The sequence below is a fragment of the Euprymna scolopes genome, chromosome 13, assembly GCF_053919585.1.
Source record: "Euprymna scolopes isolate OS-2025 chromosome 13, ASM5391958v1, whole genome shotgun sequence".
Lineage (NCBI taxonomy): Eukaryota > Metazoa > Mollusca > Cephalopoda > Sepiida > Sepiolidae > Euprymna > Euprymna scolopes.
In genome coordinates this window covers 136,381,819-136,407,865 of record NC_136494.1, presented here as the reverse complement: position 1 = coordinate 136,407,865, position 26,047 = coordinate 136,381,819, and the positions used below count along the sequence as shown (strand labels likewise).

The following is a 26,047-nucleotide window of genomic DNA, read 5'->3' as shown; positions in this document are numbered from 1 at the left end:
GTCAATCTACTTAGGTTACTAATTTTAGTGAGAGGCGATTTACTCTATGTGAAAAAAAAAAAATGTAAGTAAATTTTGTTTTTCACATATGATATTTTTTGCCCTATTATTAAATTGCGTTTCTTTCATGGTACAAATCTGACTTATTTTTATTGATTTACAATTAAAAGAAAAATTTAGCTTGCTCTCTAATTATTATGAATCATTAAGATTCAATGCATTAGCTGTTGAAACGAAGCTTATATGAACAACCAAATGTCATTTTTGCACTTTTAAGAATGTGATTTTGCCCATAGTCCAGGCTAGTTTGATCAAATAACCATTGCTTTTATTGCGATTTATTTTTACCAAAAGATGTCATTACATTTGTAAGGATTTTCCACTTCTATCAAGATTGCATTTTTAGTTATACACTGGGAAAATCGGCTTATATACCACAGGACGGCAAGATAGTATATGAGGTATGATACGATAGTATATGAGAAAATCGGCTTATATACCACAGGACAGCAAGATAGAAGTATACAGACATAGTACCCCTGGAACTTAGGTCCCTGATAGTAGCCCCCTACATCAAAGTGGCAATATGCTTTGTTTGGGGTGAAAATGTAATTTAAAAAAAAAAAGTTTTCTAATTGCCAACCAACTTTGAACAATCATAATTTTGTAGCAAAAGAAATTTGGTACAATTGTTTATGTTTTTCCCAGATCTGCGTTTTCACATTAAAAGTTTTTAGAAATAATGCAAATATAATTTTTGTTTTATCAACTATGATGTAAAACTGTTCAATTAATATGCATAATTGTTATTCGTTTTCTTCAAAAGCTGTCACTACAATTCTCAACGGTCGTCTTGAAGCACGATTCTTAAGCAAGAATTTTTTTGGTTGTTTTGTTTTTAACATATCAACCCTTTTCGGTTATTTAATTCCAAATTTACTAATTTTGGAAAAAGTTTTTATGCTTCAAGTTCTTTATATCTTCAAATATTTATTCATGGTGTTTAGTTTGGCTGTTTTGTAGTGGAAAAATGTTTTGTTTTGTTTTTTGGTTTTGCAGAATATGATTGAGTATTGAAAAAAGAAAGAAAAATAAACATCAATCTTTGGTATATGTTAGTTTGGAAAGCCAATATCTTCAGAAAGCCTGATCTGGTAGCATCAGGAGAGCAAAATTTTTTTTTTTTTCAATTATAGAAACCAACAGTCTAGTGACTAATAATTGATAGATTTTTATTTAAAAAAATAAAAAAATTTATTTTTGCCAGAGCTCTACGGACAAATTTATTTATAGTTGACCTACGACAAATATTTTTGTTTACTGGCCAAATAGAAAAGTTACTAGACAAACACACGTGATTTTTGGAATATGACATCTTTGTTCAGTGATGAGTACATACATAAAGATGTTTTTTTTTATTTTTTAAGTGCATTTCTAAATATACACCGGATTTATGTAAAGATTTGAAGGTATAAACATTCAAATTTCTTCAGATGTTCTTTAAACAGCCTTTGTTAAAAAAAAAAAAAAGCAGATATTGTTGTATTAAATCTTATATTGTTTCAATAATTTGACTTGTTTTATTAAAAAAAAAATAAAATAAAAGAGAAAATGAGCTTTCGAAGGATGTGAAAAACCACAATCATCAAAAAATGAACGTTTCATTATTTCTAGTTGCCACTTGGAAAAATCACTTGCAAATGTGACTGTTCCACTCACAACATAAAGCTCTGTTCACACTTTAATAACCAAAAGAATGAGGAAAAAAAAAACCTGAAAAAGTAGCATTGGTTGTTAACTGTGAATAGCACAGAAGAACAAGTAATGAATGATAACGAATTGAAACTTAATATTTCTAGAAGATTTTTATCACAAACAGTGGAGACGTTTGATTCTCTGTCTGATAATAAAGAGTTTGTGTTAATAACGAGCAAGAAAGGAGATTCAAACGAGTTAAGAAACACAATCTTCTTTGAAATATCAGATTTCTATATTTGATAGAACAGACAGAGATAAAGATTTAAACCAATAAATTTGTCAGCGTTGACAATGACAAAAATCCGTTATATTAAATATGATACTATCCCTGTTCCTCTAAAATAAAATATGTTTGTGACAGCAAAGTCAAAATATAGATGAAAAGAAATATTCTGATTGGTATCATTATGGGCTGAATTGCATTTCACAATGATATGAACGTTATCTGAATTTTCACAATGGGCTTTCATCTCTTTGTATAAAACTAAATATAGTCAACATTTGGACCCATTACATCTAGCAGCTGTGTTTCAAAATTCACAAAGACATCAGTACAAGGTGTCAGCCTTTTGCACTAAACGAGACCAGGCTGCAGCCATATTTAGTAAAGTAGTCATCAAAATGGTTAACCTAGCAAAAGGAATGAAAATTCCAAATTGTGAAAACTCTCAAAACACAAAGTCTGAGAAAATAAATATTTTTTCTGAGATCTGTCGAGATATCAGAAGTTCTTAAGCTGAGAGCAATTGAATTTCTGTGTAAACTTAATCGCAAAGCAACCACTTTGAAGTGCAAAGATAAGGGGTTCAAATCAGTGTTACAAAGAATTTATCTTGAGCATTACCCACAGAAAATCATGTGTCATTTTTGTTATTAGATGAAAAATATGCAAGATCAAAATTTTCCCAAAAACAATTTTTTCGATTTTTGTGTATAAATTTACAAATTTTTATATAGGATCAGGTTTTGTTTTATTTATTGAAATAATCACAAAAAAATGTAACAAAACTAATCTAAAAGAAATATATATTGTATGAAAATATTTCATTTTTATTTAGAAAGTATCATGATTAAACGAAAATAAAACGCACTTTTTTCTTCTTTTTTTACCTATCAACCTCTAGAGGTTATTTAAGGTCAGTTATGTTTTTTGTTGAGATTTTTTATTTTCCTTGATTCAGATTTTCTGATATATTTTTAGCTCTTTTAGAAACTTAAAGATATTTTCTATATTAGTATATTCAAATAAATTTTGCATATTAATTTTGAAGAAAAACTTTCTAAGATTCTTTAGCGTTTCACTTTCCAGAAGGATGTGTTTGGCAGTGATAGGTTTTTTTGGCATGTGCTACATTTAGGTTGTAATTCTTTGTTCAATAGAAAAGAGTGTGTGAGATTTGTGTGTCCTGTGTGGAGCCAAGATAGGATAACTTGATCTTTTCTGGAATTTGCAAGAGTAGGGATATACTTTTCTATCTTGGGTCATATTTGAAATAATTTGTTTTGGTTGTTCTATTTTTGTTGCGTTTATTTTGGAGAAATTTATTTCATTTTTGTTTCAGATCTATATGTGGAATTTTGAGATTTGTGGGGTGGGGAGTAAATTTGAGAGAAGATTTGGTTGCTTTGTCAGCTCTTTCATTGCGTTTTTATCGTATGTGGCTCAGCGTCCAACACAAAAGAATTTCCAATAACTCTTGTTTCTCATAATTTGGCTCTCAGTCCTCATTTAGAATAAGTGATTTTTCTGACAAAGGGAGGAGAAAAAGTTGTATTCTAGGTCGGCAGTATTTTTGTGTGGACAGTCACCTGAGATGTTGGAAATTTTCTGTTTCTATCTTTGTAACCATGTCACTAATAAGGGTGCTGGAGGTAAATGTTTTACTGGGCGAACATTATCCGCCTGATAGTCAGGGACCTAAACCTTCGACTAATCACTAAGGACGCCGTCCTATCGACAGGTGCAACTAGGATTGTTGTATTGCTATTTGGTGAATGGATTTTGGCCCATGCAGTAGCTTCTGGTGGGGTTTCTCAGTGCAATATTAGTGGGTAATTGTTACAGCTTTACCTTATCATGGTCTACAAAAAAAAAATTTTTTTCACTTCTTTTTCTTCCTTATTTTCCCTCTCTCCTAGTTTGTCAACCTATTCTCCAAATCCTTAAATTTCATCATAAGTCTCCAGAAAGAATATACAATTAAGCCCAGAACTCCAACTTCCAATGTAGACCCCAACTACCATGTATCCTTCTCCAACATCAGGGGGTGTACATTCCAACCTTACAGAGGTTGAAACCCAATTACAGGAGACCAAACCAGACTTATTCTCCCTAAGTGAAACTGGCATTGGTCCGATTATTTCCCTAGATAAGTTCGTAATTAAAGAATATTCTAATTTAACATCCAAACTGATCCCAAAGAATGCCATGAGCATGGAACATGTGCCTACATTAGAGATGGCTTTCCATGTGGTAGGGACATCTCCACAGAGGACTCTAAATTGCCCTATATGTGCTTCTGGGTTGCACTTGCTTACACCACTGCGTTTATATTTGCCCTCTACCATCCCCACAACAACATAATTACTATCTGTAAGAGCATATCTGAGAAAATTGACCACATCCTGTCTGCTCATCCTTTGGCTAACATTCACGTCTGTGGAGATTTCAATGTTCACAATGTGGAATGGTTAACCCACTTAAACAAGACAGATGATGAGAAGTTTTGTCATGATTTCTCCATTGCTAATGACCTAACTCAGATTGTTCGCAAGCCCACCCACGTGCCAGACACTGATGGTCAGTATGCAAGTAACAAAGACCTTTTACTCACAACTTACCCTGAACTATGTTCATCTTCTGTTCTGTCTCCACTGGGATCTTCCGACCCCTGGGTTGTCTCAGTTAAAATAAAAACAAAATGCAATAAGCCTCTCAATCGTACAGTATATCTATGGTTGACTGGGATAGCTTTCATACATTTATATCAGATCTACCTCTGCGTTCTATGTTTAAAAAGAATGTGTCCTCTATAGTATCAGACCTAATGGAATGGTTAATTGTAGGTATAGGCCGCTTCGTACCCTCCAAAAAATTCCAGCAAAAGCCTAACAGCCAGCCGTGGTTCTCTCTAGAATGTGCTGCTGCCATTGCACGCAGAAACCACTTTTTCCATTGTTTCCAATGTAATAGATGTACTGAGACTAAAGCCGCTTTCAGGACTGCCAGCAACCACTGTAAAAGAGTAATAAAGAACGTGAAAGAGTTGTATACTCAGTCCGTCAAGTCCAAAGTAACTGAGCATCGGCTTGGTTCCACCAGTTTTGGCAAATAACAAACAGGATCCTGAATAGAAGTGTGTGCTCTATTCCAACCATCATCAATGGACCTGAGGTAATCTTGTCAGCATCGGACAAGCCAAACTCTTAGCCAAGAATTTTGCAGCTAATTCTACCCATGTGATCATGGATGCCAACCCCCTGTATTTCCTCCTGTGTCTGAAAACACGCTATGTCACATACAAATATCTGTGCAGGATGTTGCCAAGCTAATCAAAAACCGTGCTTCTAGTAAAATAACTGGTCCTGACGACATTCCTATGATAGTGCTCAAAAAGCTCCAACCAGAACTAACTCCAATATTTACAAAGCTGTTTAAGCATTGTCTTCAGGGGAATTGCTTCCCAACACTCCAGAAAATCATTAGTATGTCCCATATTTAAATTGGTAATCGGTCATCTCCCTCTCAATACAGACCAATTAGTCTCCTATGCATCATGAGTAAGTTGCTGAAATCTGTTAAATAGAGAAGTAGTCAACCACCTCAGCAAAAATAACCTCAGTGACATGCAATATGTTTTCCATTCTGCTAGATCTACAGCAGATGATCTACATTAATGATCTCCCAAGTCACATCCAAAGATCATTTCTAGACATTTATGCTGATGACACTACTATCTATGGCAACATTTCAAAGGCTGTAAACTAAGTTCTCTCTGATTCTCTCTCCTCTGATTTTGATCATGTGGTGCAATAGAGAAAGTAGTGGCTGGTTAATTTTAATGCATCTAAAACCAAGCTTCTATCTTTCCATCATCAACGCTCTGATCCTCGTCTGGCATCAATCGAAATGAATGGCTCTCAGCTTTGAGAGGCTCAATGTTTTGCCAAACTTCTGGGCTTGACTTTTACTCCTGATCCGAGATGGAACACTACATCAAATCCGTTGCCAAGACTGCTGGAAAAATCTACCGCTCCAGAGAATATTTCACTGTTGATGCAATTCTCTACCTGTATAAGAGCCAAGTACGTCCAAGGATGGAGTATTGTTGCCACATCCGGGCAGGAGCTGCTAGAAGCAAATTATCCTGCCTTGACAGAGTTCAAAATAGATTTTGTAACCTAGTGGGGATGCCCTTTTCTCTTGCCTGCAACCTCTTTCGCATAGAAAAGACATTGCGAGCCTCTCTCCTCTCTATTATTTTTGTGGCAAGTGCTCGTCTGAGCCTGAATCTACGGTACCCCCTTGCCAAACTTTTATGAAAAAAAACACTCATCAAGCTGAAACCACTATCAATAATTTCCCCCACTCTTTATCTATGACTAAACTTAAACGTAGATTCTTTCTTAGAACTACATGCCTGTGGAACTTTGTTCTGTTTTCCTACTTTCCAACTGACTACAATATGCTCGACTTCAAGTCTAACGTAAACAAGTTCTTGATGAGCCGTTCCCCTTAAGTAATCCAATTTACCAAATTTCCACTACTAGCGATTACAATATTTTCCCATTGACTACTGTACACTCATTAACCCTCAACCTCGAGTAGCTTCTGAGCCTTGATAAGTGATGACTCCTTTGTAAAAAAAAAAAAAAAAAAAAATTTAATTGTAAGGTTTTTTCCTATTGTTTGGATATGGGAGGATCTGTAGCTAATGACAAAGTCATCAACGTAGAGAGCACTGTCAATTGTAGTTGTTAAGTTTTTTATTATATTATTTATTTTTATTGAAAATAGTGTTGTGGACAGGATGCTTCCTTGTGGAAAACCTTCTGTTAGATTTTGTGTATCTGATAGTGTTATTCCTATCTGAACTTTAGACATTATTTTTTATTTTTCTTCAACCAACAGGTCAGTTACACAAAGCAGTATACTCAACTATGGGAGTCTATCAAAAACATCTGTCACAGATATTCAATACACACATCAAAATCTATGTGGATGAATAAATTTGTTTTCAGCCATGTTTGAGTTAATGATCTTCACATGTTATTTGACCCTCAGCCAACGCCTTCTAACGTCTACTTTTGTTAAAATCTTGTCTATCTTTCATCTTTCCTAGGAAGGAGGTAAGTTTGGCTTACGTTCTTTTATGCACAGTTGTATGTTGATCTTTGTACTCTGGGTAAATTTGTTAGGTAGTAAACGTTAGAGCTTGACCCGACCAGCAAATTGATCGGATCGGACCTCTCCAACTGCCCGTTTAACCTAGGTAAGGGCCGAAGTGGAGTGTTACAAAGTGGAGGTAATACTTAACCCTGACCTGCAATACCCTCAACCACCAGGATGACGTTCCAATGCACCATGGATCGGCACTCACGGTTAACAGGTATTGAGAGATTTTTTACCATTCTACCATGCCATTCTGATGCCTACTGACAGGGTGGTGCACTTTATTTATAAAGTTGAGCTGTATCACATAGAAAAACCCTGAATTTATATACAAAACTGAAGAACTTCAGCTTTCTAATATACTGAACATGTCCACACTGTTGACATACTCTGTCAAACTTATTTGCATATTGATTTGTAAAAGGACATCTCATTAATTTACTGCTCATGATTTGTTTTCGAATAAACTGATGGAAAACTTGGATAGAAAATTTGCAATTCTTAATATATAGTTTTATTTTATTGTGTATAAAGGCTTAATGTTTGGATGAAATCCTTTCTAGTCTTTTCTGGTCAATTTACTGAAAGGCTGAGATTCTTGGTTTCCTGAGAAATGCCAGATCACAGGATCTGCTAGTTTAAAATAAAGGATGCTTATGCATCTATTTGTACAGTAGAATACCAAGATACAGCAATAAAAAATTAATAACAAAATACAGTACAGTATATAATACACATTTATATAATCAAATAACATTATAACTAACACCGTAAGGCGGGGAAAATACTGTAACCAGAGGCTGAAAAAAACGTTGTATTCTACTTCGTAACTTAAAAAAAGCATGTCCTAGAGCCACTATATCCTGAGGTTTTACTGTAATACCAAACGACGTACCATTTAGCTCTGGACAAGGCAGATTCTGTTACTTAATCTGACAGGCATAGTTTTTAAATCAATAATTAGTAGATTTCTCATACGTCAATCAATATAAAACTTAGATGACTGAATTCAAAATAAAATTCTCTTTAAAATATTATTTTTATATTTTTGTTGTGATTTGTATATTCCAAGAAATTGCAATTTAATTCTGCCTATTAATAACAAGCAGTAGATGACTTTTCGGACGCACACGTTTTAGGTCTGTTCATATAAATACTCAACGCGGAAGTTCTACTAGTCGATGATGTTTCATATTTATAAACTAATAAGAGAAAAGAATTTCTTTTACTTTTTCAATTAAACAATACGCTCAATCTAACATTGCATTTTTTATTTATGCATTTGTATTTTTAAGTACATTTTATATTTATATATTTTTATAATTTAAAGCATGTATCAAAAACACGAATTGTCACTGGTAGTCTCTTCGCATTGCATTCATCAACGTAAGAAAATTTAGTCATTATCTGCAGATGACTATGTCGATGCGCTTCGATCTTAAATCTCCTTTCATTCCATCATAATTATGTTTATATCTACAGACACTAGTGGTTCACGCTTTTGCAATCACCAGTGCAGGAAGTGATAAATGCTACTTATTATTAAACTGTTACACAAAAATAAAGAATAATTACTAAACACCCTCCCCTGCCATTTTATGAATGGATTTTTAAACAATATTATTTCAGCACGGTAACATAAGAGCATAAGCGCCGAAAGTTTGTTTGTTTAAAAATAAATAAAAAACACTTAAACGGCATAGGAATGTTTAATACAACAAATAAGACGTCCAAAAATGGTATATAAATATGTATAAAAATTATATTCTGTTACTGTTAATAAATACTGAAAATTTCATTAAAATTGGTTGATTTCCTGAATTTTGGTAAATTTTTAAGAGAGAGGGACATGACTCTAAAACAGAGAATCCCAAACTTCTGAAACGTTTTATTTAGAAATCCATTCTTAACATGGGGATAAGATGCTTTGTGACTATTCTGCACTTTCACCTAACAATGTAATAAAAAAGGATATTGTAAAACTTGAATTTAACTTGAAAAATTTTTTTTTTTTTTTTTTTTTTTTTTTTTTTTTACATGGAAGTCATCATTTATCAAGGCCCGGAAGCCACTTGGAGATAAGGGTTATTGCGTGTACAGTAATCAATGGGATAGTATCATAGTAATCGTTAGTATCGGAGATTTGGTTTCGTTAAAAATTGTTTTTGGTTAATTTTAATTCACTCAACCCTAATTTATTTCAGTAAAAAAACAATTTTAAATGAGTTAAAACACACAAACCACTTATCGAGTTAAGTAAAAGAATAACTTATCTTGCCTATGATAACATTTAATGGGTTTGTTTTACAATCCACAGAGGTATGAAAAAGTGGACAAAAAACAAATATTTAACAAAGAAATGTTACCAAAAGCCAGATAAGTTACTCTTCTACCTACCATGATAATTTTTTGGTGTTGTAAATGTTTATTTTGTTCAGATAACAAGTAGTGTCGAGTGTTACATGAGAACAAGAAAAAATGGCTGCGATGTCTCTTGAAATCTTGGAAGTCTTGACAATGATTGAAAAATAAAAAATTATACAAAATAGTGGTAAAAACCCACCCAATAATTGTCATGGCAACTTGAAGCCATTAAAATGAAACTTAATAGTCCTAATAAATTTAATGTACTTGAAAACATAATTGTAAGCTGTACAAAATTTCCTTGCATTTGATATGCTACAAGCTATATTTTTCTAATGATTTCTTTGAATTGTGTCGTGGTCACCATCTTGGATTTTTCATGGTGTAATGATGACAAATAATAATGTCCATCAGAATAATATTTCTCATGATGATAAAATCTTACCTCCTAATGTTTTTAACTGTTTTTATATTTCTACTCAAAGCCATTAAAATGAAACTTAATTAGTTTAATGTACTTGAAAACATAATTGTAATCTATACAAAATTACCTTTAATCTGATATGCTACAAGCCATAATTTGTTAATAATTTCTTTGAATCGTATCATGGTCGCCATCTTGGATTTTTCTTGATGTGATGACAAATGATTATGTTCATCAGAATAATATTTCTCATGACACCTTTTTTCTTAGCTGTTTTTATCATGTTTCTACTTAAAGCCGTTAAAATGAAACTGAAATATGCTAATTAGTCCATAAGTTACCAAGTGAGATAGTCGCAAATACAGCCAACTGAAACGTCATGGTGTTATACGTTCAAAATTTCATCATAAAACCTTAAGATCTGAAGATATAGATTTTTAAAAATGGGTTAGTCAATAAATTGTGCAAGTTTCCTACCATTTTCAGTCACAAACTTATATGCATTTGAATAGGACTGTGAACCATGCATCTTTGATACTTTGAATGGTCATAACGCCAGTTCTAATGGGCCGATTTAAAAAAAATTAAAGATGTTATTTCTTTGTTTTTATGCTCTTTACAATAATGCTTGATTTGAGTTTATTCAATGTAAAAAAAAAAACATAAATAAATATTGTGGTATTGCTAAATGTAGATAACTTCATTTACTGGTGAAAAAAAAATTATATTTAAAGAAATCATAACATACCAAGGTGCATAAAATTCAACCAAGATTGTATCTCTGGAATATATCACCTCATCAAAGTTATCATCTGTAAGCACCAAGACATCCTCTTCCTCTTTAACCACGGCTTCTACAAAAGAAAAATGCAGTTTTTTTTTGTTTTTGTAATTAATATTAGTAAAGGTGCACCCGATATATTGTCTGGAAACTAATGTGGATCCAGTATATATGTCTGAATAATTTTTATTAGAATTTTTAAAATAAAACATGAAAAAGTTAATGTTAGTAAATTAATCCTTTTTAAAAACAATAGTTCACATAAGAATATATAAATTATGATTTCCATTAAAAAATAAGTTGAACTTTGAAATAATGGCCAGCAGCAATAACATTTCTGAAGGACATCTATAAACTAGGAAATTACATGTTTTCTCTTCCAATTTTTTTATCCAAAGAATTTATTTTGGAAGTTGAGGAGGTTTATTACAAGTCACTTGAGCCACCCCCACGGAGGAATGCCAACATTCCTGCCTTCATGCTGGAATTAAAGTTTAGGATTTGCCTTGCGTTGTCCTCAGTTAGGAGTGATCATTTTCAATTGGAGCAATTTTTTTATTTTTGTCCGTTCATTCCTCTTTTGGGGGTAGCTATATATCTCCCACATCAAAAACAAACATGTCTTATTTTTCCTTTATAGAAGAACTAAATAGAGATACACAAAAAAAAAAAAAATGAATACATACTATTATATAAAAGGAACTTTATCCGTGTGTGTGAATTCATTCCCTATGGATTCCTAAACGGCTGGACAGATTTTTTGGGAAATTTCATACAAATGTACTTTATGTGCCTGGCAGAGTTTTTAGATAGGTTTTGTATCGGAATTTTCGATGAAAGAAGAAACAGGCGATTTTGAAATGCTTTATGCAGTCTAACATCACAAGTGTATTTGAGAAGTTTTATTACTGCACAAGCAGAAAGGCTCGGCATGTAAAAATCAACTGTAGGCTTTTTGATATGACAGGGGTACATTCAAAATGAGTGTTTCTGTTTAGAACACAATTGAACCATGGTACTTGATATTTGCATTTTAAACTTTAATCCAAGGCATTATATAAAAATAATTTTATAAAATCAACAGTAGGCTCTCTACAGTGCAATGTAGATTACAATATATTGTGGACTAAGTAACTGTGGAGAGGATTGAAAAATAGTCGATTTTACCGATTTCGATGACAATATAAAATGGGAGGGTGAGATATTCGTTGATCCTCATTTATTCCCGGGCAACATCGGGTCTTCCTGCTAGTATATATATATATATATATATATATATATATATATATTCATAGTTTATGCAAATGTTTCATATTTAACTAAATTGTAAAGAAATTTTATATATTAACATTTGACAATTCATTAGAAAGTTCCATGATTAAACTAAAATCTAAATAACGAAATATTCACAGCTATGTGTTGACGAACTTTAACATTTGAAATAGCAGGAATTCAAAAAGATGATGCAAGTTGAAAAAGTATTTTAGAGAACTTGCAAATACAATGTTTTCTATTTGCACTGAAAATTTTTTATTATTTTTTCCTTTTGTTCTTCATTAAAAGTCGTGCATGCATGTATGTAACTCGGAAGGATACAAAATTTATGACATATGTAATCATGCTCCACAATGTCAACATCAACAAATATTTATGTGCACGTATGTTTCCGAAATCTAATTTATAAAACTTACTATGTTTTTCTGTCTGTGTACCCACTTATTTAAAGTGCATCTTCTCCAAGACGCAAGGTTGCAGAGTGGTGCAAGGCTAGTGAAATGATTGCATTTTTGTGGACTGTTTTTTATAGGTTTTAGCCAGTAAAAATAGCTGCAAAGGGATTAAAATTGCAAAAAATTGGAACTTGGCAAGCATAAGTCAACTTAAAGCACTCTTGTATGCACATGTAAAATACATTTATACATTAAAGTCAATTCAATTTTTTATTATTTCTTATGTGTTTGACGATAGCTGAAACTAATGACTAAGGTTGGAGTGCAATTTGTTTTGGTTTTGATTCTTGCTGATGACATTCAAGTCATATTTTTTTCCTTTGCTTTGAAAATCATTACTTTATATTGGGTACAATTGGTTCTATAATAAATATAAAATCTGCATGAATAAAAATATCATATATAAGTACATTTTACAACCAGGCAATGCTGAATGACTGCTTGTCTTACTAAAACCTCATTTTCAGCTGAAAAGAAAACACCTATGATTTCGTTACAGATTTAAATAAACAATGGAAATGTTAAATGATTGCAAACACAAAGCAAAAATACCCATCGACATCTAAAAACTATTTTTTTATCTTAACTCTTGCTTTCTTAATTTCAATTTACAATCGTGAAGGTTTTTTTATATTTTCCAGGATGACTGCCGAAGTTGAGTAACCTAACAATTTAGCATAATTTAAAGTTAGCATACCACCTCTTAACTGTACTTTCCAACAAAGCATAGTTCAATTAACACTTATCAAATTATTGATTTGCTTAAGAAAAGATATTTTTTCAACAAAAAGCAATGCTTCAAGTCACCAAATTCAAATTTTTGCATTGCTTTGAAAATTTGTAATAGTTTCAAATAAATAACCGTAATTTGTAAACTAATAATCCATTTGGAATATTATTTTGACACATCATTTGAATTGATAAATATGTATTTTAATTACAGCAAAAAATGTTTTTTTTAAGTAAATGGTATTATAGGTTAATGATTTTAAATGGGGTTGAAGAAACTATATGATAGAAACAAGTCATGCCAACCTGTTTTTTTTTTTACAGAGTTGACTTCTCCCACACGTTTAACAGGCTCACCTCCGACTAATAACATAAAATGGCCCGAGGTAGTCAATTAACTTAACTGCATTTCTCCATAAAAAAAGTATGCACGAGTAACAGTTTTCATTCCACGTATGGGTCAAATGCTGTTAGCATTCAGTCTGACCAGCCACCGAGGAAGTCTGCTAATTAGGCCCGAAACTTTCACCGATGTGGTTTTCAGCACTGACATACCTGGAGGTTGACACCAGTAGATGTAATGTAATCAATTAAAGATTAGTATTTTATAAAAATCATATGGAAATTTTATTCATCTATATGTCAGATCCGAGATTTATTGAGTGAGCTGTTATGTCAGAAGACTAATATTTTTGTCTTTTTTATTGGAAAAAAACTTCAGAGTAAAATGGAAATATTTTGTATAGCTTTTATACAAGAGACAAATTATGAGCAGGAAGGAATTGAAAGAAGGGTGATAGAGATGAGGGGAAGGGAAAACAGGTTGGGTAAAATGTATGGAAATAGTTCAGTTGAACTAGTTGTGGGAGGTAGTATTAATAAGGGAGAGGAAAGAGAAATTAGTGGCCAGTCAAAAAGTAACTGAAAATGAAAAGTATGACTCCTATTTAAATATTTCGATCATGGTCATGGCGAGAAGGAGGAAGAAAAACTAAAAATTGTATACTATACTGACCAAAAAGAAAGGGGGTAAAGTCAGAAAATGGAGGGAGATAATGTTATTTTCTCTTATGAACTTTTTTTTTATTATTTATTTAATTGGTGCAATTTGAGCAAAATTATATTTTCTTTATGACCAGGTGATTAAGATCAGCAACGACAGCAATTTCAATGTGATACAAGTTGCGCAGTTATCAAAAACCTTAAAAAGTCGAATTTTGGTTGAAATCAATCATGAGTAATAAAGGAGTATCATCACAAAAATTAATATCTCATTTATATACTCTTATCTTGTATGCATTAACTCTCACCTATATAATTTTTTGCTAAAGGTGTTGCAGAGAATGGCAGCTTGTACAGTAGATGTGGTGTTGATATTTTTTTTTTAAATATTTGATGGTTTGTGAAGTAGTTTGTACAATACAAGAGTCAGATTTGAATAGAGTGCTGTGTATCATAACGTGTGTTGATAGGTAAGCTGATAGGTTTGAATGCAGCTATAATATGAGGGTTGTTCCAAAATTAAAACCTCCTAACGGTCATTTCAAAACTGAAGCACCTATTTTTTTTTCTTATCTCAAGAACTCATAGTCTGCTGTTCTCAAGATTTGCATGGTTATGTATGTGAAGAGTTTTTGCTTTTTTTTCAGCCCAAATGAAATACATGGGTACTTTAAAGATTTAAATGGAATCTCAATTTTTATTAAATTCATCCAATGCATATTCTGAGAATTAGTTTGTTGTTGTACAGCATCATCCTAGGCGGGTGGAATCGACTTCTTCCAGAGGAAGAAGTGTCAAGGAATATAAATTCACAGGCAGTCCCCAGTCGCCTGTAATGTTCAAACAAGCTGATCTGGTAGCACAAAATGCCCTAACAAGTATTACCACTCTGGGCCAAAATGGGCCTGAGAGAAATGGTAACTTCATATTCCCCAACTGAATGTCTTTTAAAGTCATATCCAGGATCAATATTCTAAGAATATAAGAATATATTACTTCATTATTACATTCACGGACATCCTTATACATAGGGCTTAGTTTCCAGCAAACAGCAAAATCTCACCCCTTCATTGAAGATATCTTCAGATGATAACACTTTCTATTGTAATAGCTTTTTCCCTCAAACTGTTTGCATTTAGAATTTTCTTCCTGCTAGTTCACAGTAGTTTCTTACGTCTCGGTGTGTCTTGTTTGGGTGAGTCAAAAGGGAGTTAAAAAAGTAGACATTAACTAGAATAATGTAAACCAGCAGAAAGACATACATTTTCACTCCTACACTACAATTAAAAGCTCATAATATCTTTATTCACGTTCCTTCACGACATGCCTTGAAATGATCTCAGTTTCAAGCATTTGAAGCTTGTAAGATGACGGTCATTCCAAAAGTAAAGCCTCCTATTTTTTTGTTTTGTTTTAATGCTTTGTCATACAAGGGTTGTTCCAAAAGTTAAACTCCTATTTTTTATTTAACTCAAAAAGATGAAGAACTATGAAGACGGGAGTATTACCATTAAAACGAATGAATTTTTGTATATACCCACCACCATTTTCATTGCATTTTTGCCAAGGATGAACAATGGATATGTGAGGGGCAGCACGCTTTGTCAAAAGTGGACCCCCCCCCCAACACCCTTCTTTTTTTTTTTTAACTCGAAAATTATCAATGCATTTTTGCCAGGAATTCAATGAGGCATTTCTGATTCTGACATACGTTCATGACAGGGATTACCTTCTTCGAGAATCACACGTTTTTCCTGTAGTTTCATGTAGTATTTGAATGTGTCTGTACAATCACGACAGAAAGTAGAAACTTTCCAAGGTCACATCATGCACTTCATTACTGATCTTAAACTACCCTCTATGAAAAACATGTTATTTCAAATATTTAATCAGGTTTTTTTGTAGAGTGAAGCAGAAGCATCCTCATGCCAGGTTGTCCTGACAAAACCTTCTACAGAGACACCTTAAACACTCAAGACATTCAAGTTCTCTCCTTTTGTCTTTTCAGGTCTTCCTTTATGCCTAGCATCAAAACCAGGTATTTAGACTTGATCCAGGTATTACCTCTATGTACGTGATATTTTTTCTGGCTCATCAATAATCTCTCTTCACATATTTGGTACTAGTTGCATGATATAGGATTTATTTTTTGATTCTTCAGTTCTCAAAAGAGAAATGTCATTTGCACATTTTGAGTCAATGGAGGCTGTGTTCATCTATGTCAATCAACCGATCAATGGCAGACCCGAGTGATTTATGAGTTAGCTGTATGTCTTGTAGTGTTGGTTTGATTGCAAATGCTGCATATAGAATGAACAAAGTGCCGATAAGCAGTCTGTTTAGGTGAGAAGTTTAATAACTCTAAAACATTTGCACTTTTATTTGACATCGTTACAAATCATGTCAGTAGCTATTGTTAATCAAAAATGGGAACGGAGAGATGAAAATGCTCACCATCCATATTCAATGCATAGCATAATAATTCACGTGTTAATGTAAAAAAAAGTTCCATTTCAAAATTAAATTACATAGATGAATTATTAACTAGAAATTAAGTTAGCGTGTTCAATAAAGTGATGTCACAAACATGTTTCAAAAGATCTGCTCCCTCCTTTTGGGGAAGTAGACGTAATACTAGATATTATGTTAATATTAAAAATATCTAAAGGAAATACTTTGTATTAAAACAGTAATAAAACTATGCAACAAGCAATAAATGCGTTTTCATTTTTAATTACTATGATATGTAACTGTCTGCTATTGCAATTTTTTTTTTTTTACAAGGTAGTCACCACTTATCAAGGCCCGGAAGCCACTTGGGGATAAGAGTTATTGCGTGTACAGTACGTTAGTATTGGAGATTTGATAAAGTGTCTTACTTAAGGGGGCTGTTCATCAGGAATTTGTTTACATTGGACTTGAAGATATCCAAGTTGTAATTAGGTGGGAAACAGCCAACCAGAACAGAGTTCCACAGGCGTGCACTTCTAAGAAAGAAGCTTTTTTCATGGAATCTACGTTTTGATTTTGGCACAGATAAGGAGTGGGGAAAATTTTTGACAGTGGTTTCAGCTAGACAGGTGTTTATCATGAAAGATTGGCGAGGAGGGGAAGGAGAGATTGGAGCTCAGACGAGCACCTGCCTTGGTAGTAACAATAAAATGTACCACTACAACGCTGCTACAGAATGAAAGAGAAAGACAGATCAACAGACGACACATTAAGTATTTTTTTTTTAACCAAGAAAATAAAAATTTACAATTTTTAGCGATTTTAATACTAAAACTGTATCCATTATAAGGCTAATTTTGATCTTTGAATCGAGTCGTTTCCCTTTTATTTATAAATCATGGCTAATCAAACCACTGTCTTGTTTAGTCATAAGTTTGTTTATTTTTACAAAAGTCATCACTCATCAAGGCCCAAAGGCCACTCAAGGATAAGAGTTAATGATTGTAAGGTGATAGTTTAGTAACCGTTAATGGTGTAGATAGGATAGAATTTAGATTATTTAAGGGGTCGGCTTAACAAGAACTTGTTTACATTAGACTTGAAGGCTGTAATCAGCTGTGTTCCACGGGTCTGAAAATTTAATTTTCTTAGTTAAAAAATCTATTTGATCAATTTACGTAATTTTAGGAGTATGACATCTTTGTTCTTTAAGGAATACGTACATTATAAAGATGTTTCTGTTTTTGTTTTTAAATAAGTATGATTCTAAAGAAGCACCCAAGATTTTATGTATTTTTAATGCGTTCAAATGAGGACAATGTTGACGTAAGGGAGTTATTTCACATGGAAAGTAGCAAGTGAAAGATGCCAGCAAATTTTACACAAGTCAAGATTCTAATTTCTGTGTGAAATAATTTTTTAGTTTACTTTTTCACCATATGTATAGACTGCAGTTAGTGTGTCAGAATCAAGAACCAGCAGATTTTTGTTGAGCCAAATCCTCACCTACAACCAAGACAAGCACAAAGTTTAGTTTAACCCTTTTGACACTCTTTCCACTGTTTTTTTTTTTGTGTGAGGGATGGGGGACTGCGTACCATCCCTCTTTAGTACAATAAGTTGGGTGCTTATTCAGATTGGCATTCATAGCGATAAACAAAATTATTTTGTACCTACGTGTTACAGAATGAAGATTTTCTATTAAAAAAAAAATTTATGAAAAATAAATTTGCCGTTTTTTATATCAATAACTGACAGACGAGGCCAGGTTTCACTAGAGAACATAAAAGGAAGATGAAAGTTTCCACGTGCATTAGAGTTGTCTGCCCTTGTCCATAGATTCGTTGGACGTTTTTTTTTCACTCTCGTCAAAAAAGAGTAAACTTTGATTTTCTTGAATAAAACTAAAACTATTTGATCATATTTTGTGATTTTTTAAAGTTTTCATCTTCATCCCGTGACTGATACGTACAGCACAGCATACAGTCATTTTTGTATTTTTTTTTTTTTTTTTAATTTTAAATACTGCCATAAGTGCCAGGCTGAATAAGCACCAACAGTTGGCTTTGGCTAGCTGGAAAGAACTTAATCTGATTTTAGGCAACACAGACTAAATAATATCAAATGAGATTTTAAAGAAATGCACATTATTGTTTGTGTCAAAATTCGGCCTTAGCTTTAAAAACTCGTGTTCTGATCTCATAAGTGGTGTACACAACACCAGGAATGACTAATGCAAATGGATGGCCTTAACTGCTTATGGTCATTCTGTACTGTGCAAAAGAGCATCCAATTACAACCTACTAATTACAATACAATCACGCAGCCATTTTGGTGTTTGTTAAGATAGAGTCGACAGCTTGATATCTTTAAATATGTCGTTTTAAGCAAAAACAACAGGATTTACTTGGCAAGTCAGAAAATAGTAATATATCCAAAAATTATGCAAATTCATCGAATATTAAATCATTTATAGTTAAAAGTAATGGGGGGGGGAGAAATTGCCTTTTCCCTAGATGTAAACACCTTGAAGATTGCGAATACATGGGAAATACTTATCTCCTTTTCATCACTGTAATAGTGGACCTTTTTGTTTTTTAGATCATAGCGATGGATTTTTTTTTTACTTAAGAACCAGTTGTTCTACTCTATGAATTTTCACAATTTTGTAATATATTACTATTTTCGACATGACAATTACGTAAGTGCTGTTGTTTTTGCTTAAAACGAGATATTAACAAATAAAATCTGTCGATTATCTTAACAAGCACCACCATTTTAAACTACTCTCCCCAAATTTAATATTGTATTCGGATGTAATAATTGAAATCAATGTTGCCTCAGAATTTTAGTAATTTGAAAATTTGCTTGCCTCCCCATGAGGGTAGATTTGAACAAAGAGTCGGTTTTTCAAATCTCCAAAAAAAGGAGCACTCTGAAATTGGAGCAAAAATAAAAATGACCTCAGTCTAGAAAGTTTTCCTACACTGACCGACCACAGAAAAGATGAAGTGCAATATCAAAACTGATACTACACATTGTTCCTATCTAAAAAAAACAAAGTACTGTCCTTTAACTAGAAAATTATGAAATTGAATTATCTTTGGACGGCTTTCTTCAAGTCCACTGACACTTTGCCTGTCAGATTAAAATCAAACATCATAAAAAGAAACGTATTCAATACAGACTATTCCCAAGTTTTATTTACTATTAAGATTTATTTGTTGATTTTTTTAAATTTATTTTGGGAATATTCTGTATTAGACACGTTTTTTGTATGATGTTTGATTTTAGCCTGACAGTCTGCAACAAACGTCAGGAGACTTCGCTTGAAGAAAGCCACAAAACGATTGTTGTTCGAAAAACAATTTTTTCCTAAATTCTGTGTAAATTCTCAAAAATTTAGATTTCATAAAAGATATTAATTATTCCGATTTACTTGCCTCCCCATGAGGGTAAAGTAAGACACAAGGTCGGTTTACAGTTTTTAATGTGGAGAATCCAGCTCCTCAAAAAGGGCACTCTGGATAGGAACAAAAAATGTCTCAAGACGGATTTCTCCTCCACTGATCGATGTCAGTAAAAAAAAAGTGGGGGGAGTGTAAGTTCAGAACAGATAGAATAAAATTATATGGATTTTGTCTGACAAGATTCTTTAAAATGACATTTGTCATTCGGTAACTGCCCTAAAAAGTTAGAATGAATCGAAAATGGGGATCACTTTACGTTAGATTTATATACGAAACTGATCTCCCACTCTAAATTCGAAAATAATTTGGGGGGGGGGATCTGCTTTCTTTAAAGTCCAACGACGGTTGCTGATGTCGAATTTATGTTCGTAGGACGTCACCGCTATAAATGATTGCACACTAAAAATAATTACATTTTAAAAATATCAAGCTTTTTTCAAGCAAAGTCACCCCCACCTCCTTGAACGGTTGCTGCGGGCCTGTAAGACTAAGAAGTGATTTATTGAAATTAAAAAAAAATAAAGTTTTTACCGCTTAGTTTGACAAGCCCGCAGCAACTGTTGGGGGACTTTGCTTGAAGAAAGTCGACAAATATTAAGTTTAAATCATTTTTGTGTAAGAAAATCATAATAGCCGAAAATATTACTGATTTGTGTTATTTATTTATTTCAGGAAATTTGTAAACTTAATCCGAGTGTAGAAGTAAACCCCTTCAATTAAAGCTTAAAATACGATTATATTTTTCATTGTCAAATGTCATCTCTGCCAATCAACCGGCGTTTCCTTGTTTTTTTTTTGTTTTTGTTTTTTACATGGAGTTCATCGCTTATCAAGGCCCAATGGCCACTCAGGGATAAGGGTTGTTTATAACGCGTTTTTGGTGCTTGTTAAGATAGAGTTGACAGATCGATTTTTTTTTAAATATATCGTTTTAAGCAAAAACAATATTACGTACTTAATTGTCATGTCGAAAATAGTAATACATCCAAAGATTACGAAAATTCATTGAGTAGAGCAACTGCTATTGTATTTTTAGTAAAATAAAATCTATCGCTATCTGTTGCAATATATAGCAACAAATACTGCTGCCATGAACAAGTAATCTAAAATATTCGTTCAGAGATATGTCCCCTGTGTGTAAATTCTTAGTCTCCTTTATAACTAAGAAAAATGCGATTTTACCTAATTTTCCGTAAAAATTACCTTTAATTATAAATAACTTTCTACGCGATGAATTTTCAAAATTTTTGGATATATTATTTTCAGCATGACAATATTGTTTGTTTTGTTTTTTTTCCAGATTTCATCAAGTTCTGTTCGTCTTTGTTAACTTTCTCCATCAGCTCATCTGACATATCAATATCTGGAAAAATCACTTCTGAATAATATTTACCAGTTTTAAAATGTTATTCTGAAAAAAAAAGTTCGTTTTTATATTTTAAAACTGCTAAACATTTATCAGAACTAACTTTTCCAGGGCATTTATATCATATTGATATACGATTATATCAGCTAACGAACGGAGAATGTCAACAAAGACGGGCGGAAATTTATGAAAGCCTTTTTTTGTTCCTTCCCATCTTCCTGCAATAGGAAGCAAGTAATTTCAAACATTTATGCAAATTAATTGTTTTCGTGGTACTCTTGCATAATTTGACTCGAATTCTCGTGATTCCCCGTCAAGCCCGGATCGGGCGAGACCGGCAATCATCGGTGTAAGACTGTTGATCGGCCATCGTTTTTTTAGGGGTTCAGTCGATTTCTTCCAGTTCGAATGTCGTCTGCTTTCATTTACATATCGCTTTTTCATTGGCTAATCAAACTCCGAGAAATTGAAGTACAAAAAATAAAATCAAAATAAATAAATCATTAAAAATAACTAATCATAAATTAAAAAATTACAAAGAAAAAAAAAAACTTTTTAAAAGTCGAATTAGCGTTTCAACATTCGAACAACGCTCTCGGCTGACTCCGATGTTTGCCGGTCTCGCCCGATCCGGGCTTGACGGGAAATCACGGGAATTCGGGTCAAATTATGCAAGAGTACCAAAAAATATATATAAAATAAATGAATTTTGTATTATTTGGACTATTCTCGTCTTGATTAGCATATTCACAAAACTTTCGTCAAGTGCATCTTTTCCAATCTGGGAACTTTAGAGTCGAATTCCAAAACATGAACGGAATTTCAAGCCGTTTATGAAAAGACATACCTGAAGAAGGTCGGCGGTTCCTATTAACTTTGCCTTCCCACGAGAGCAGAGTTACCAAAGTCGATTTTTAATGTGGAGAAAGGAACAAAAATTATTAATTGTCTCAGTCGTGAAGGATTTCTAATCGAAAACAAAAAAAAATCATAACAGATACTACACTTTGATCTTGGCATTGAAAGCCCAGAAAACTTTTATGGAGTTACGAAGGTCAGCGATTAACGGAAATCCAAATATATACGTGTTCAGTTTTCAAAATAATCGAAATCAACCATCAAGACTAAAATCATTCTTTTCTAAAGTGAATATAATTTGACATAATGAAAAACAAGAAAAAATATTTCTCAATAAAAAATAGAATTTGGATTTTCCGGTGCAGGTGGTTGGTGGGTTAGCATTAAAAAAAAAGATGGAATAATGCTGTAATGTTGGAGGTCTGGTCCGATTTCATTAATTCGAAAACTATGAATACCCATATATCATCACTCCAACTCAACTCTCAACCTTGATCTTGCAACTTATTTAAGAGAAGGAAAACTCAAATATCACTTATTATTTCGGTAGTGCAAGTGCACTTATTGATCCGTGCTTAAATAATAACGTTATTATTTAAAAAGCCATTGTTAACATGGGGAGAGGAGGGTGTTGTTTTGTACCTATTCTGTACTTTAACCTTACAATTGAATAAAAAAAATATATATCATAAAACTTTAATTAAACTTGGAAATACGATTAAAAAATAGCGCGGATCAATAAGTGCATTAGCAATATTATTTCTAATCATACTAGACTTCTTGCCACTCTGACTCAAGCAAGCAATAATGGTTTGAGAAGTTCTGTTGTTTATTGCGCAACTCTTGCTTCACTATGTACTTTTCAGCAGGTACCTTTACAGGGGGTATCCATTGTCTCTTTAAAACAACGTTTTACGCCAATTTTGTTCCTCTTGCAAACAGATCGAATACCGATACTATGCTACTATTACTAGTCGAATACCGATACTATGGCGGACAAGCAGAAATTAGTGGCATTTTGTATTTTTACTGTTATATATAAGAGAGAGAGAGAGAAAAGGGGAGAATAATGCCTGGGATGATAGTCTTCTGAAACCGAATATAACAGATACTCCACGCTGATATCAGAAGGCCACAATAGACTACAAAAAAAAAAAAAAAAAATGCTCGTTTCTCGCCGGCCTACGTTTTTAGTTTAAAGTAAACAAACACCGTGATTTGTAGTAAGTTATGACGATGGTCACTTTCAAAACTAAAGATACATACCTGGCTCTTCATCTTCCTCAGAACTATCCGTTCTGACCAGTAAAACTTGGCCAAGTAGCGATATTGCCAGCAATAACGACCATATACTTAAATGGATCTTCTTCGAGACGGCCATGCTGGAATGGAAAAGCGCTCTCCTTCAAAGGGAAAACACAAATAACCCAATTTTTTTCAAAATAATCGTCAAAACCCCTTCAGCCTCACTACAAAGGGGGTTTCCCGCTATCCATGCGCTAATGAAAGTAATCCTTACGAAAACAAAAATTAAAAATTCTTTTGAGCATGAAATATATTTTAGAATTAAATATTGATTCTTTAAATAAGAAAATGAGCTTCAGAACAATTGTTTAATACTTAAAAAAAAAAAGAATTTAATGCGATTTTAGTTTTGCGCATTGATATTTATGCGGGTGAGTGGACCAATGGGCTACTGACAAGTGAGGAAGACTCGAGCTTTCGCCACGTTGCTTTAAAGGCTTTCTATGTTGACTTTAGAATTCACCGGCGGTGACGACGACACCCGTTTGTTTTGAAACTATCATCATCGTCATCATAACATGAACGAACGTCAGATCATGGTTCAAATTTGCATAACGGTAGCCGGCATTATCAGCTTTCAAATGATTTATGAATTAATGAATTCTTTTTATTTTTAGAGCACAAAACATCTGGAGAAATTTTGACATAACTATTTTTTTTTTAACGTAAATTGTAATTTTCTTTTAATTATTATTTTTGACGTTCCCGGGCTAAGAACATCACTGAGTTAATCTCTCTCTCTCTCTCTCTCTCTCTCTCTCTCTCTCTCTCTCTCTCTCTCTCTCTCTCTCTCTCTCTCTCACACACACACACACACGTGCATTTTTTTAAATTATTTTTGTTCGCCCTAAAGCATATTATCCTTAAAACATGAAGGACTACTTTTTTTTTTTTTATTACATTTTCACCCCAAACAAGGCATCTCTCTGTTTCTGCCTCTGCTAGATGTTGTCCTTGCAAAGGTTCTATCTATCTATCTATCTATCTATCTATCTGGTCAGGCTCCTTGCCCGGATAAATGTGACTCTCTTTCTCTCTCACACTTTCTCCAGGTTCTCTTGTCTTCCACAAACTGTCTCAAATCTTAAAGATCATAGTTGGCGTCATGTGCAATTTGCTGGATATATGTAGATCTAGGTCGTCCTAAGCTCTTGCGATTGTGCCTTAGAGTCCACAGCAATACATTTCTCACCAGCTCTTACTTGATCCTCTGGCAATGATTGGCAAATCATAGACGATGCTCTCTGATGACAGTAGATATGACAGGTAGGTTGGCATAAAGTTGCTAATCTACCTTGCAAAGGTGCAAGGATTAAACAGGTAATTTCATTTAGCATTCCAACTGCACAAAAAACGGTTAAGGTATTCAGGGAACTATCATCCAGTTTTGTTAGGAGTGTTGAGTTATAAACACAGTGGCATGACGTATCCAACAATAATTTTCTTTGTAGCATTCTGTGTCACAATTGCATCAAAGTATCAGTAACCCATCTACATCAATGACTCCATCTACAAGCACTAAATTTCTTTATTGGTTTGATTACTCTGCTTGTCATCAAGTAAGAAAATTGATCTGAGACATTCTCCTCAAGTCTCTTCTGCCCAAATGTGTTAGTGGGCAACTGAAAACCTAGTCAAAGAATGCTTCAGTAAAGCCTTGTAGTGATATGTTGTATATGTTATATATTGGTTTATATTTGAGGAGATGATATATTAAAACGTGTCATGTGTTATCTAGTGGATGTAAGATATTGTTCTTTTAACAGACAGATAATAAACGTATAAATCGTATGTATGTTGTTTAGCCAGGAGGACATGATATTGACGTGTAAACTGAGTCATGTTGTATCAGACTTATCACATGGGATATTTTTGCAGTTCATATGTAAGAAGAATAATATATGCGTCATACCTTTTTTCTTGAAGAGTTCTTCTGTATCTTTCCGCTGCTCTGTCACGAACATGAAACGATCAGCATCATCCAATTGAGACATCTGTTCTTATTTGTGAAAACCATAAAACAACTCTTTATATTTTTATATTATAAATTTATTACAGTTGTCTCAAATGGTTTTCACAGGATCTGCAGTTTCTACATTTTCTATTCTTACAGCCCGCTTCTAACTGTCTGTCCACCCTTGTCTAGCCGTCTGTCTGCTCTGGTGGTCAATCCTCAACTCCCTGAATCTCTCCAAAACTAACTACATCACGTGTTCTCTTACGTCACCTAATTACATGTCTCATACCAATCTAATTCACCTAGTCATTTGTTTATTCAAAACCCCAAAATAATGTTTACATATATTTTCTATTTTCACATTCCTTTTGCGATTTACGCGTCAATCATTTCTTCCTCAATTTAATTGTTTATTCTTCTAATCATAATAACTGATCCAGCGAGCATCCGTCGCTCAAAT

The 26,047-nt window shown here is 33.2% G+C and overlaps 1 protein-coding gene across 1 annotated transcript in view; it reads right to left on the bottom strand.

The window, feature by feature from the left end:
* The window catches only part of LOC145292199 (protein disulfide-isomerase A4-like), a 62,581-nt gene extending 38,459 nt beyond the window's left edge, over positions 1-24,122 (bottom strand). Inside the window, exons 1-2 of the mRNA XM_080138509.1 lie at positions 23,592-24,122; positions 10,687-10,792 (exon numbers count right to left, since the gene is read on the bottom strand). Coding sequence (XP_079994635.1) covers positions 10,687-10,792; positions 23,592-23,706 — 221 coding nt within the window. The 5' untranslated portion in view covers positions 23,707-24,122. The remainder of the gene's footprint in view (positions 1-10,686; positions 10,793-23,591) is intronic.
* Positions 24,123-26,047: the final 1,925 nt, after the last annotated feature.